The sequence below is a fragment of the Hemitrygon akajei genome, chromosome 15, assembly GCF_048418815.1.
Source record: "Hemitrygon akajei chromosome 15, sHemAka1.3, whole genome shotgun sequence".
In the NCBI taxonomy this organism is placed as follows: Eukaryota; Metazoa; Chordata; class Chondrichthyes; order Myliobatiformes; family Dasyatidae; genus Hemitrygon; species Hemitrygon akajei.
In genome coordinates, this window is record NC_133138.1 from 81336618 (window position 1) to 81349406 (window position 12789).

The window sequence follows — 12789 nt, forward strand, 5'->3', positions numbered from 1 at the left end:
AAGGATCAAGAAATGGTTGATCTCTGTATAAAATGACTTTGAGGTGAAGTTGAGGATAAAAAAAAATCATATCAAGACTTTTGGTTACAGAAAACTATCTCTGAATGTAATCCTGCATTGTGGAAAAAGGTCAAAGTGTTCTTTATTGACTTTCCAACATCGTATTTAGTGCAGTGAAGTTTCTGTGCAGACCAATTATTTCAAAGCCATGAAACAGACTGGAAATTACTGAATGTAGGGATCTGAGACTTTTTCTGAGTGACATCCAGCCTGACGTTGAGAAGCTGGTATCACTGCACCATGTCCATCCACCTCATTTAAAGGTGTATAAGCAACAAAATAATTACTGGTCAGAGTACTAATGTATGTTTTAAAATTGTTGATTGTTTTTACTATAATTAAATAAAGAAATCATTCATAAGTAGCTTTAAATAGTTTTGAATAATTTTTTCAATTTTTCGTTGCTGCTTTGAATTTTCAGTTCCTATTTTCTATCACTGTGCATCATAAGCCAAAATTCTTTATAGTATTTATGTAATGGACAGAAAGGAAGAAGGGTAGTGGGGGTGTGGCACTGGGGGTAGGTCAGGGAGCCAAGGGGGTAGTAACACCAAAAGGTCTGTGACTCATTGGTCTAACCTAATGATAACAAATGAAAATAATCACAGATTTTCTTCTTTGCAGATATCAGCAGACATAGATATCAATCTATCAAAAATTATCAATCATTTTCATAATATTTCCTTTGTTTACTCAAACCATTAACTGTGAAAATCTTTCAGCTCTTACATTCATGCAACCCAAAGCTTAATTGAAATTGAGAATAATTTGAACTTACATCTTATTTGCAGTGTTATGGAGCTTTCATCAGAGTATGGGTATGGTGTGTAGTTGACAATGCATTTGATGAGCTGGTTGTGATGCCGGTAAGATGGGATGAATGCGAAGTTACTGTGGAGTGACCAGGAGTAACCAGCCCATTTTTCTTCAGTCCTGGGGACCCAATCCGTCAGGTCAGAGATACCTTCCCAGCTCAGAGAAGCTTTTCCTCTTTGGTCAATATTGTTGGATGTACAGGACAAAGTTACCATTTCATCACCTTCAATAACTTCCTCTGGGACGGATATGTGTGGTTTTGCCGGGCGAGCTGTATAGGTAGAAGAAAAAGCAAACATGTTAAATGTAAACTTGACAGAATCTTTAAGTCAGACAACAAATAAAAGATTGTGCTGTTTTATCTATTGTCCTGAGTCGGTGTGCAATGGATGAATCTACGCTGGATCAAGTAGTGCACTGGTTGCTTTCAAGACAAATACTTCAGCAGATATCTCAACATTCGCCATCTTTGACCCTGCCTCAGTCTGCCTGCTCCTGAGATCCTAGTGCATGTGACTAACTCTTATTCCCCTTTTTAGTGACCTAACTGCTCACAATTCACAGCAATATAAACAACACCCACATTTACAAAAGTACTGTGCATCAACTGAAACTGAGTGCTAGAAATGACAATGGAAGTGATAGGTTGTGGTCACTCAAACCAACAAACTTGACATGAAATGGCAGGTAGTGTGGCTGCCTTTCAGCTTCAGTGACTAAGGTTCAACTCTGACCTTGACTGCCAGCCGCGTGGAGGTTGCAATCACTTTCTGTGAGCACATGGGTTTCTTCTGGGATAAGTTTTCTCCCACATCCTGAAGGTGTGCTGGTTGCAGGGTTAATTGGCAAACTGTAAGTTACCCCTGGAGTAGGTGGTGGGAGGGAGAACACTTCATACTTCAAAAAGGTCACAGCCTGGGTGGTGTAGGAAGTGGAAGAATGTCACTTATGTCGGAGGGACATGGGATGTGCCTCCAAGCATAACAGAACTAAAGGAAGTCCTCACTGTAATTTAGATAGCAGATTGGGTACCAATATTGGTGAGTAGTTCAAACTGGCTCATGGCAAATTTGACAATATGTGTGAATACAATAGCTGCACATCTCATTTGAAAGGAGTAGAGGGAGAAATAATGTTCAATGCATTTTGTACATCCTGCATGACAATCTCGCAGTTCATTCTGCACCACGCACACAAAATGCTGGAGGAATTTAGCAAGTCAGGCAGCATCTATGGAGAGGAATGAACAGTCAACGTTTTGGACTGAGCATCTTCATCCAAAGCTGATGAAGCTCCTCGGGCTATAATGTCGACTGTTTATTTCCCCCTATAGGAGCTGCCTGACCTGCTGAGTTGCTCCAGGATTTTGTGTGTGATGCTCAAGATTTCCAGCATCTGCAGGATTGCTTTTGCTCATAATTTATTAAAAGTGCTTTCGCAAGCTGTTGCAGTAACGCCATACATGGTTTCAAAAGATACAATTGTGGTTAGGTAAAACTTCTCTTCCCAGAAGAATCTCACAAAATGTCATCTCCAGTAAATCCAAAAGACTCAGCTACCCCTGACAGTGAAGGAAGTATCCTGATCACAGTGCACTGTGCTTTTGAATGGAAGTAGAGATGGCCAAGATGACCACAAAAGGAGGAATACTGATGAGTCACAGCTGTTGATATAAACTGACTATGATGAGCTATCTTCAGAGAATGATGGTTAACCCAGACTTGAAAACAGTACTGGGCCAACTAACTAGTGGGGCAGGGGCTCCTGAAGCTGGGCCATACGCCATGCTAACATGTTAGCACAGCCAAACAGAGTACAGTACTAGTTGGTTGCATGCATAAACCATTCTCAGTCTCCTTGTACGGTACACACATTTAAATTCTGAGCTGGAGAGCTAGGTCATTAGCTGGTAAGGATATCTGCCCATCTCTCATTTACGCCATCTCCTATCACAGCTGCCCCCTTTGAGCAGCAGCTAACTTTGACCAAGCACCACGTTCTCTCTTGTGATATGAGTACAGTCTGTGGCTGGCGTTTCCTCCCCTCCACTTTACAGTAACTTCTTAACATGCACAAACATTTTTTCAAAGGGCACTAGAAATTTTGGTACATAACATGCAATTTTCATTCAACTGTTCCCATCATTTAAAATTTGACTCTCACAGGAAGTCCTATGCCTGTAACTTTTGTACTTCCTATAGCTCCCTACAAATGAAATGTACTGCAGTGTGAATAAGCTGAGCAAAGAAAATGGATGATACTCTCCCAATTGATTTATCATTCTGAACTTGACTCTGCCCACACTGGAAAATCTGGGCTTGCATCCAGTCCTTGGGTGCATAAAATTTAATCCTCCAGCAACACCAGCCCACACTTACATGTCTCTGTGTTAAAGGGGTAGGAGTAATAATTTCTACGTACTTGAGAAACTTCACCTTAAAATGTAGCACCTTAGTATGATACAGATGGAATGTGGCATTGGCAAGCATACTCTCCTCTGATTGAGTGCTAAAAACAAGGCCTATCTATCTTCTCCAGAGCTCACATATCTATCCTAACTTAGTTTTCTGAGGGACAGTTGTTAGGACTTAACCCCGTATCCTAGTCAATATATAAAGTACTGCTCATTATTTGGTATCTAGCAAGTATCATATTTCTGTCAGTACAATGGCACATATATTATGAGCATGAATAGATTTCAAAAACACTTTGTAAATTCAAGAATATCTTGAGGAAAGTGGAACTAGATTTTAGAGTCTCTGAAAGTAGATGTGGGGTTTAGGATCTGTGTTTTTGCTTCTGTATGGTGATTATTATGAATGGTGTCTAGCCAGCATTAACTGGTTGTGGTATGCCTGTATGGTACTCAACAGGGGGCTCAATACTGTGAAAGGTACCACCAATCATTCCATCCCAGGCATTCTCTTTTTTTCCCACCCCCATCCCATTAGGCAGAAGATACAAAAGCAGAAAGAATTTACCACCAGGTTCAGGGACAGTTTCTATCCCACTATTGAATGGGTGTCTTGTACCATGAGAGAGACTGGAGCTCACAATTTACCTAGTCACCTTGTTGTCTGCCTGCACTGCACTTTGCCACTTTAACACTTTATTCTGCATTCTGCTATTGCTTTCCCTTGGTACTGTCTGAATGTATTAAAGTGATGGAATGATCTGCATGGAAGACATACAAAACATTTTTTTACTATACCTCAATACATGTGATAATAAAACAATTATCCAATTGTCCAGCTTGCTTTAATATGTGCCAGCTGGCACTTCCTATATAGGAGGGGATTGTAGCTGGACAATGATGTTGTTTATACTGCAGCACCAATATCTCACAGAATGTTGGTTACTGAGCTTGATTTAGTGGAATTACTCCCTGAACTCCTAAATGGAAGCAGCCAGTCACTGAAGGCTTATGTTTCTCTCCTCATTCTCCCTCTACGGTATGACTGGAAAAATAAACAGAGGGCAGTTGTTCCTGACTTCTGCTCATTTGCCCTGTAACATTGTATGGCAAGAGGATGGCTACTATGGCACCTACAGTGCCTTGAAAAGGTATTCAGACCCCACAACTATATTCACCTTTCACTGTCTCATTTTGAGGTAGGGATCTTGAGCCAATCTACAAAACATTGTGCATCATGTCAAATCAAAAGAAAAATTCCAAAACCTGTCAATAATTTACTAAACATCAAAAGCCAAATTTTGAGGCAGAGAAAGTTTTCATCCCCTTTGTAATTATTATGTTAACTTTCCTCAGGTGCAATATATTACCGTAACAATTCACCCAATAAGTTGATGTAGAAAAATGGAGGATCATTTGATTTCAATGAATTCATAACAATAAGTGCCCCCTTGCTCTGTAGGATCCAAGAGTATAGTAGATTTTCAACAAGCCAAACCAAATGAAGACAGCAGAGCATTCAAGTCTGAGAAGCACAAATCTGGGGAATGATACAAGACTGTCTCAAAGGTACCAAACATATCTTGGAGCTCCATCATGAAAAAGTGAAAAAGTTAAGAAACCACAACCACATTGCCTAGGTTAGGCTGTCCCTCTAAACTTCATCAAATAGCACTTGTAAGAGAGGCAACAGTGACACCAGTAATCACTCTGAGAAGAAACTGTAGTGGAAAAAGATGAGACTGAAGTGGAACTTCTTGGCCTCAACACTAAGCTGTACATGTGGCGTTAACCTAATAATGTGCATCAGCCAGGTAACACCATCCCTAATCTGAAGTATGGTGAATGTAGAATCATGCTATGGGGATGCTTTTCACAAGCAGGGATCAGAAGTCTAGTCAGGATTGATGGAAAGGTGAACGCTGCTAAATACAGAGAGATCCTGGAAGAAAACCTGCTAGCCTCTGCCAGAAAGTGTAAACTGGGGAGGAAGTTTGTCTTTCAGCAGGGCAACAACCTAAAGCATACTGCCAGACCAATATGGAGTGGCTTCAAAAGAAAAAAATTGATGTCCTTGAGTAGCCCAGTTAGTGTCCAAAAGAGGGTTAAGAGGAGATTGAGCAGAACATTGTCTGAGAGGGAGCATTGAAGGGTCATGATAGATGAAACAAATGGGTTTGTTCCTCTTAGAGCAGAGAATGTGAGTGGTAGACCTGTTAGATGTACACAGAACTATAAGGGGCATTGACAGAGTAGACAATGAGAAACTTCTCCCTATATTAGTCTGCTACTAGGAGGCATAAGTTTAAGGTAACTATTAAGAAGTTTAGAGGGGAATCTGAGAAAGTATTTTAGAATCTGGAACCAACTGTCTAAGGGGGTGATGGAGGGTAGTGCTCTCACAACATTTACGAAATATCTACAGAAGTATTTAAACCACCAACTCATTGAAAGTCATGGACCATATGCTGGTAAACAGGATTAGTTGAGGTGTTTACTTGATAGTAGCCATGGAAAGGCCTGCTTCTGTTTTCCATGACTCTACTTCTCCATAGAAATTTCAGCTTACCATATACATTGACACTGATTCCACCTTCTCCTGACCAGTTGTTGCCCTGACCCAGTTCAAATCGGAAGTAGTAAGTCCCAGTATCCGCTTTGTGGATGTTGTCAATCTGGAGTGTACAGTTTCTCTCATTCAGATCGCCGATCAGTTGTACGTCAGGTGACACTCCCTCCAGGTTCATGTTGTTGTATATTTCAGCAGCCTGGTTGTTATTGGGAAAGGGTGAATTCTTCAGCCACCTGGCAGTTACAGTGGATGGGTCTCGGACTGGGTCAGGGTATTGAAAAGAACAGTTCAGTATCACAGTTTCGCCTTCCCAAGCAGAAACGGAACTATCGACCCAGACGGACCACTGGCAGAGAGATCCTAGGAAGGTGAACACAGGAAGTCTGTTATGACTTGTTGTCACTCTACAGTGATTCAGCCTGACTCTACACATTCTGCAATGTGAAATATTCAATTTTAAGTCCCAATGTGACTGTCAATATTCTCATAGATGTAAAGGCTTCCAGAATCCTTTTCTTTAATGAGTTCCTGTCCTGAGTTTTCTAAACAGCAAGACTAATTTGGAATGATCTATTGCATTTGATTTGATGCTTTCGGCCACTAACCTTTCTATAGTTGATTCCTGTATGGTGATGTCATTATGCTGTTTTACCGCAGAAGGTATTTCATCAGCAGCCAGCATCCATGCAAAGTGTGGTTTTGAAAGGTGTGATGTAAATATAAATTGTCCCTGCTTGTCCCTGCTGTATGTTACAGATGAAGGAACAGCTGGTGTCCATACTGTTCACACTATGACATTACAACTGTTCTTCAGGGACAAATCTAATCTCAGGTGAATAACCAATCTTCTGGCTGACACACCTCCACATCAGTTTGATTTAGCTTCACATGTACGTAAGGCCAGAAAGAAATGTGGAACAAACTTAATTAAAAAGAGCATGACTAATTAACGTAACAGATACTTTGGGATTCTCTTGGGATCAATAAAGTATCTATCTATGTATCTAATAGTTAATTATAAATACACATATACAATTAAGTAAAATTTAAAAGGTGGACAAAATAAATCATATAATCAGTTTTATCCCCTAACATTCTCTTTTAAGGAATTGTCTTAATCAGAATGTTGACCCTCTGACAGCAACATTCTGCCCTGTTCTTTTGAGTCTAGTTCACGTGCAACGGTATCCAGGAAGCATCATAGTAATGCCTGATCTGGTACTTATTTGATGTTCCAGACACACTGAAGAATTCCAGCGAGACTTCCCTGGGTGGTTATTGGGATTAGAGGGGCCTCACACTCTTGTCTTGTTTCCCCATTCAAATTGCAGTTCAAGGCATTGCCAGGAGGCTTGGAATGTGCATGCACTCTGTATGTGGCCAAGCTGCGAATTTTGGATGAACTCTCCCTGAACATTAGCTCAGTGTGAATTCACACATAGAGACTGTGAGTGTAATCATCACTCATAGTTCTGTAACTGTCAGAAGAGATAGGGGAGGGGAGGGGAAGTTGAAAAGATTTAGAGGAAGGAAATCCAATAAGCTTTTCCAGAAAATGAAATCTAGCATTATTCTTCTAAGAGTGGAGAAGGTTAAGACTAGGTTTCATAGAAATCTATATTGTGTCACAGAATGGAATCATACTATCATGGAGCCTTCATGTATAACAAGCTTGCGCTAACTTTGTCTGTCTTGCAGCCCACTCCCCATTCTCCCTCATCACCCTGTAGTTGCTTTACATTTTCAAGTGTGTATCTAATTCATATTTGAAATGCTCCAATTTTCACCAAGTATTCTATCACTGTCACATAATCTGGAGAGCAACTAAGGGTGTAAACCGTGCCTGTTTGGGTGCTGGCCAGAAGTAGGAGGGGAGAAATTTAGGATAATTGGCCCAAGAACCAGAAGGATTGATGAGTTGACTTTTTTTTTTATTCAGAGAAGCAAAACTAAGTTTTAAGTTACAATTGCATCCAAGAAATAGGTCTCTATGGAAAATGCAATGCTTAGCAAATGCGCCATTCAAGAAGACAGCATAGGCTTTATGGCTCGAATGGACACCTTCTCAGCTGTACCATCCTATGATCCCTTAAGATGATGCATAGTGGTTGGTGGGCACTTACCCTGGATGAGACACATGGCTATAAGCGCCAGTGTGCAATGCGATGATGTGTTCATTGTGTCAATCTCAGCCTCGATGGGATGCGTACACACAGCAGCCAGGCACAATCAGACACATTGATACCTGCACAATGGACAATGGAGTAGAGTCAACAAAGGGATGATTTAAGTCATGTTTAGCAATGGCTGTTGCATAAACCCCCACATCTGTCAAACCGGGCACTGAACCCTCATTGTACTTGTACTACTCTCCCTTCTCTCCTTTGCTTCTTTTGCAGAAATTGAAAATATGGAATTGCAGGGCTGAAATAATAACAGCTTTGGACAAAAGAGATTTAGACTTGAGGAAATAAAAACCTTCTTGTGCTCTTCTAACACTCCATTCTCTTCTCTGCCCTCAGTTTTTGCGGTGATTCAAACAGGGAAGTTTCTTTAGTATCTTAATCCAAATAGTCACACGCAGCGCATGACAGGAAATCCAGCTGTGTGGTGACTTTCCCCAACCCACCTTTCAATTTCTTTTCAGATAGCAAATCTTGTTGATGCAACAATCCCTCCATACGAAAAAAAATCTACCAGAGGAACTCCATGGATCAAGTAGCTTGTGTGTACGGTACCTCAAATTTCAAACTAACAGAAGAAAAAAAATAAGGCATCTAAGGGATAATACACACATTCTAGTAGTCCCATCCAAATTTCTCCAAGAATGCCCAGGAAGAGCTAGAATACTGAATTAACTCTGCCAAAGATGCTTTTGTTAACTCACCACAGTAAACACACTCCCCAAACCTAGTCAATTCCCCCATACCATCGTCCAACAAACCCCACGATGTCAACTTTATGTTCATCCCCATGGAGAAAGTTGGAATTTCCCAAACCCATAATTGGTTTTAGCTCCTTCTGACTGTTCCATACCCCCATGGCCTCTTTCAATGGCATTCCTGTCAACCCGGTCCAATTATTCCCTTTGTTTCCTGAACTCACTGTTCATTACCCACACCTGAAACTGATAGCCTTCATTCATTTATTGACTCTTTTAAAGTCTTCACCAAAGCTCACTCCATTGCCGCACTCTTCCCTTCCCTTCTAGTAGACTGTTATAATCTACCCCTTAATCCTATCTAATCTCTTATCCCAAAATTCAGAAACAGAACCAGAATCAGATATCAGGTTTAATATCACTGGATTATAAGACCATAAGACTATAATACATAGGAGAAGAATTAGGCCATTTGGCCCATCAATTCTGCTCTGCCATTTCATCATGGCTGATCCATTTTTCCTCTCAGTCCCACCCTCCTGCCTTCCTCCCATATCCCTTCATGCCCTGACCAATCAAGACTCTATCAACCTGCCTTAAATATACATTCAGACTTGCTTTCCACAGCTGCCTGTGACAATAAATTCCAGAGATTCATTACTTTCTGGGTAAAGAAATTCCTCCTCACCTCAGTTCTAAAAGGACTTCCCTCTATTCTGAGTTTGTGTCCTCTGGTCTTAGACTCTCTCACTGTAGGAATCATCTCCTCCACATCCACTCTATCAAGGCCATTCACCATTTGATAGGTTTCAAGGAGGTCACCACTCATTCTTCTGAATTCTAGTGAATACAGGCCCAGAGCCATCAAATGCTTTTTATATGACAAGCCATTCAAATCTGAAATCATTTTGTGAACCTCCTCTGAACCCTCTCCAGTTTTAACACGTCCTTTTTAAAATAAGGGGCCCAAAACTGCTCACAGTACTCTGAGTGAGGCCTCACCAGTGCTTTATAAAATCTCAACATTACATCCTTGCTTTTATATTCCAGCCTTCTTGAAATGAATGCTAACATCACATTTGCCTTCCTCACCACAGACTCCACCTATAAATTTAACTTTAGGGAATCCTGCACAAACACCCTTTGCACCTCAGTTTTTTTCGTATTTTCCCTCCATTTAGAAAACAGTCAACCCTTTTATTTCTTCTGCCAAAGTACATGACCATACACTTCCCAACACTGTATTCCATCTGCGGTGAAATTAGTTGTCTTTTCAGCAGCAGTACAATGCAATACATAATAATAGCAAAAATGTATGTGTATGTGTGTACATATATATGTTTATCTATTTATTAAATAGTTAAATAAGTAGTGCAAAAATAGAAATAAAGAAGTCTTGAGATACTGTTCATGGGTTCGATGTCCATTCAGAAATCTGGTGGCAGAGGGGAAGAAGCTGTTCCTGAATCATTGACTGTTTGCCTTCAGTCTAATCATGGGTAAGGAGAATTCACTCCAGTTCACTCAAATATGCGTTCTCCCATTTATAGCCCGCTCTGACTCCATGTTTCACTCCAATCCTCATTCCTGATAACCCACTACAATTGCCTACTCCAAGCCCTTCCTAATCTCCAATGCCCATTCCTTCTTCCATTCCCTGTCCCCTGTGGTCCTACATCATTGGCCACACCAATGCCCTCCTTGACAATTCATTTCAATCCCTTTTCCGGATATCTCACCACATTTCACTTCCACATTCCTGGGACTTATATATGGCTTCTGAAAGTGTGCTTTAATATGAATCTTCTTATTTGGGTGGGCTGCCTTTGGAAATGTGACGACCGACAATAGTAGAAGCACCAAAGAAGCCACTGATTTAGAAGCCCCTCAGTTTGCTGCTCACTGTTTGCTCTGCGGTCTGACCAAAGTCCATCTCATTGTCAGGCCATCTGCAGTCCAGTCAGTATTTACCATCTCACAGTATTTCCTAATTCTTATCAGAGATCAAGACTCTTTTTCTGGTTTGTAGTTTACATGTCCCTCTTCAGGGCTCAGTGAAAACCAAAGGCTGCCCTAGCCAACATGCTGGATCATACTGAGCTGAAATCCACTCCCCTTAGCCCAGGAGAGGAGATGATACCTGAAACATCTGATCACTGAGCTGGTAAATGTAACTTCAGGTATTTTCTCTGTATGAGTTATATTACACCCAGCAACATTCGCTTGCACACTTGCCTCTCTGAGTCAGGAGCTTGAAAGTTTGTGACCACTGTATGTACTGATATTTGAGTGTTGGTCCAATAGCATTGCAATAACATTAAGTATTGCTTTATGCAAGAATAGATATTCTGAGGCTCTTTTTATCCCTCCCAATCTGAGCCAATTCTACCCACATTTTAGTTAGTGCCTAGCACTGAAAAATAACAGCGTGTTCTTTAGACCCTGAACAATTTTTAACACTCAGCTAAAATAAACCCTATTTTCTGATTGCTAATACATTTTTGCAATCTACATATGTGTAATTTTGTTGAGTTCAGCAGAAATTTATTTTCCTCTCTACATCAGTGACTGTATTTCAAAGACAACTGTATTTCATTGTTTATAATCTTTTTGAACATCCCAAGGTCTCGACACACACTTTCTAAATATCAGCTCACTGACAACATTCTTTAAACTTAGCAAAGCAAAGTACAACAGTTGTAAGCTCACACAGTAATTTTAATGATTTTTTTTTTCTGAAACAAGCTGATCTTGCGAGCTTAAGGCTGGAGGTAGGTTCAGAACAAGAACTAACCTTGCACAAAGGAGGAAAGGTAACCGACAATCATGTTACATAAAATATATTTAAGTAAAATCACAATGAATACTGCCTCAACAAATCTAAATAGTACTTACAGTTGAATCCATGCTCCTTTGAAATGGTGCAAGATGTAAAACCTTTTGCTGTGTATAAACTGAGCAATGATGAGAGAAATGAAGAAATTGAACCGTTGTTCCAAAACAGAGGCCCAAGAGGTTAAATAGCCTTTCCCTCACCTATAGTGCAACTGATTATAAATTTAAAGGTCACAAGGCTGCATAATTCCTACCATATTTTAAAATAATAATAATCATACATAATATCTTCACTTCCAAATGTCTTTGTCAATAGAACTATTCATGGCAAATTGACATTTATATTGTTAAACAGGCAACTCCAGACACATAGGCATCTTTGTTAGCTCAGCCACAGTTTTCTCTAAACAAGTACATGGAACAGAAACATTAAATCATTCTTACTTTTTCATCAAGACATGTTTGAATAAATTTCTTTCCCAGTTAACCACACAATAAGAGATATCATTAACTCTTCCGACTGCAATCACAAGCTCCATTGTTGCCCAAAGGTTGTCACTCATCATATTCGTACTTTTTCCAGTTACATTCCTTATGAGAATTTTTTTCAGGTAACACAATGCAAAGACAAGCTGATGAGAATTCCTAACCTGCAGAAGATGCTTAGGAGAATGTCCACTTCAATGGTGCAGATTGCAGAGCATCATAAGGGATTGTTAGAATTTTTGGGTGTGCATGGTACAATGCAGACTCAGAATCACACCACTGGCTCCTCACCACTCACAAAGAAAGGCTTCTGAAATGCGAGAAGAAGCCACAATAGAGGCACAGTTTACATTATGGGCGCAGTCCAGCATGCAGGGGAGAGTGTGTCCAAGAGTGCGACACTCTCAATCAACTATTTGTACTGCCCATTGCAGACACAGCCTCTGTAGCTTCAACACAATGCAGTGCCTGGTCTGAGTCAATCCTCCCCCAGTTCTTCCTTTGACCCTGACATCGCCCGCTCTGGTGAAGTCAGTCTGTTGTTTGAAAACTAACTTCTTTTTGCTCAGTGCTCTAGCTGTTAGGTTGCTTTCATTATGTTTGGTCTTTTCTGAAGGATAAATTTGGATTTTGTACAATTGTGTAAAAACCGACAATATCTGATCATCAATTATTCTATGTCCTAGTCCAAATCTCTTACTATCTTTTCTTTCAGTTAGTTCTGAC

General features: G+C 40.3%; 1 protein-coding gene across 6 annotated transcripts in view; it reads right to left on the reverse strand.

The window, feature by feature from the left end:
- LOC140739504 (B-cell receptor CD22-like) overlaps window positions 1-12544 on the reverse strand; it is a 43155-nt gene extending 30611 nt beyond the window's left edge. The window contains exons 1-5 of one of the 6 annotated variants that reach the window (XM_073067860.1): window positions 12228-12540; window positions 11638-11789; window positions 7985-8106; window positions 5859-6221; window positions 839-1147 (exon numbers count right to left, since the gene is read on the reverse strand). In XM_073067860.1, the coding sequence (XP_072923961.1) occupies window positions 839-1147; window positions 5859-6221; window positions 7985-8039 (727 nt within the window). In that variant the 5' untranslated portion in view covers window positions 8040-8106; window positions 11638-11789; window positions 12228-12540. Of the gene's footprint in view, window positions 1-838; window positions 1148-5858; window positions 6222-7984; window positions 8107-11637; window positions 11790-12021; window positions 12198-12227 lie in introns of those variants that run through there. The other 5 variants (XM_073067863.1, XM_073067864.1, XM_073067859.1 and 2 more) reach the window with 5 other exon arrangements.
- Between the last annotated feature and the right edge of the window lie 245 nt (window positions 12545-12789).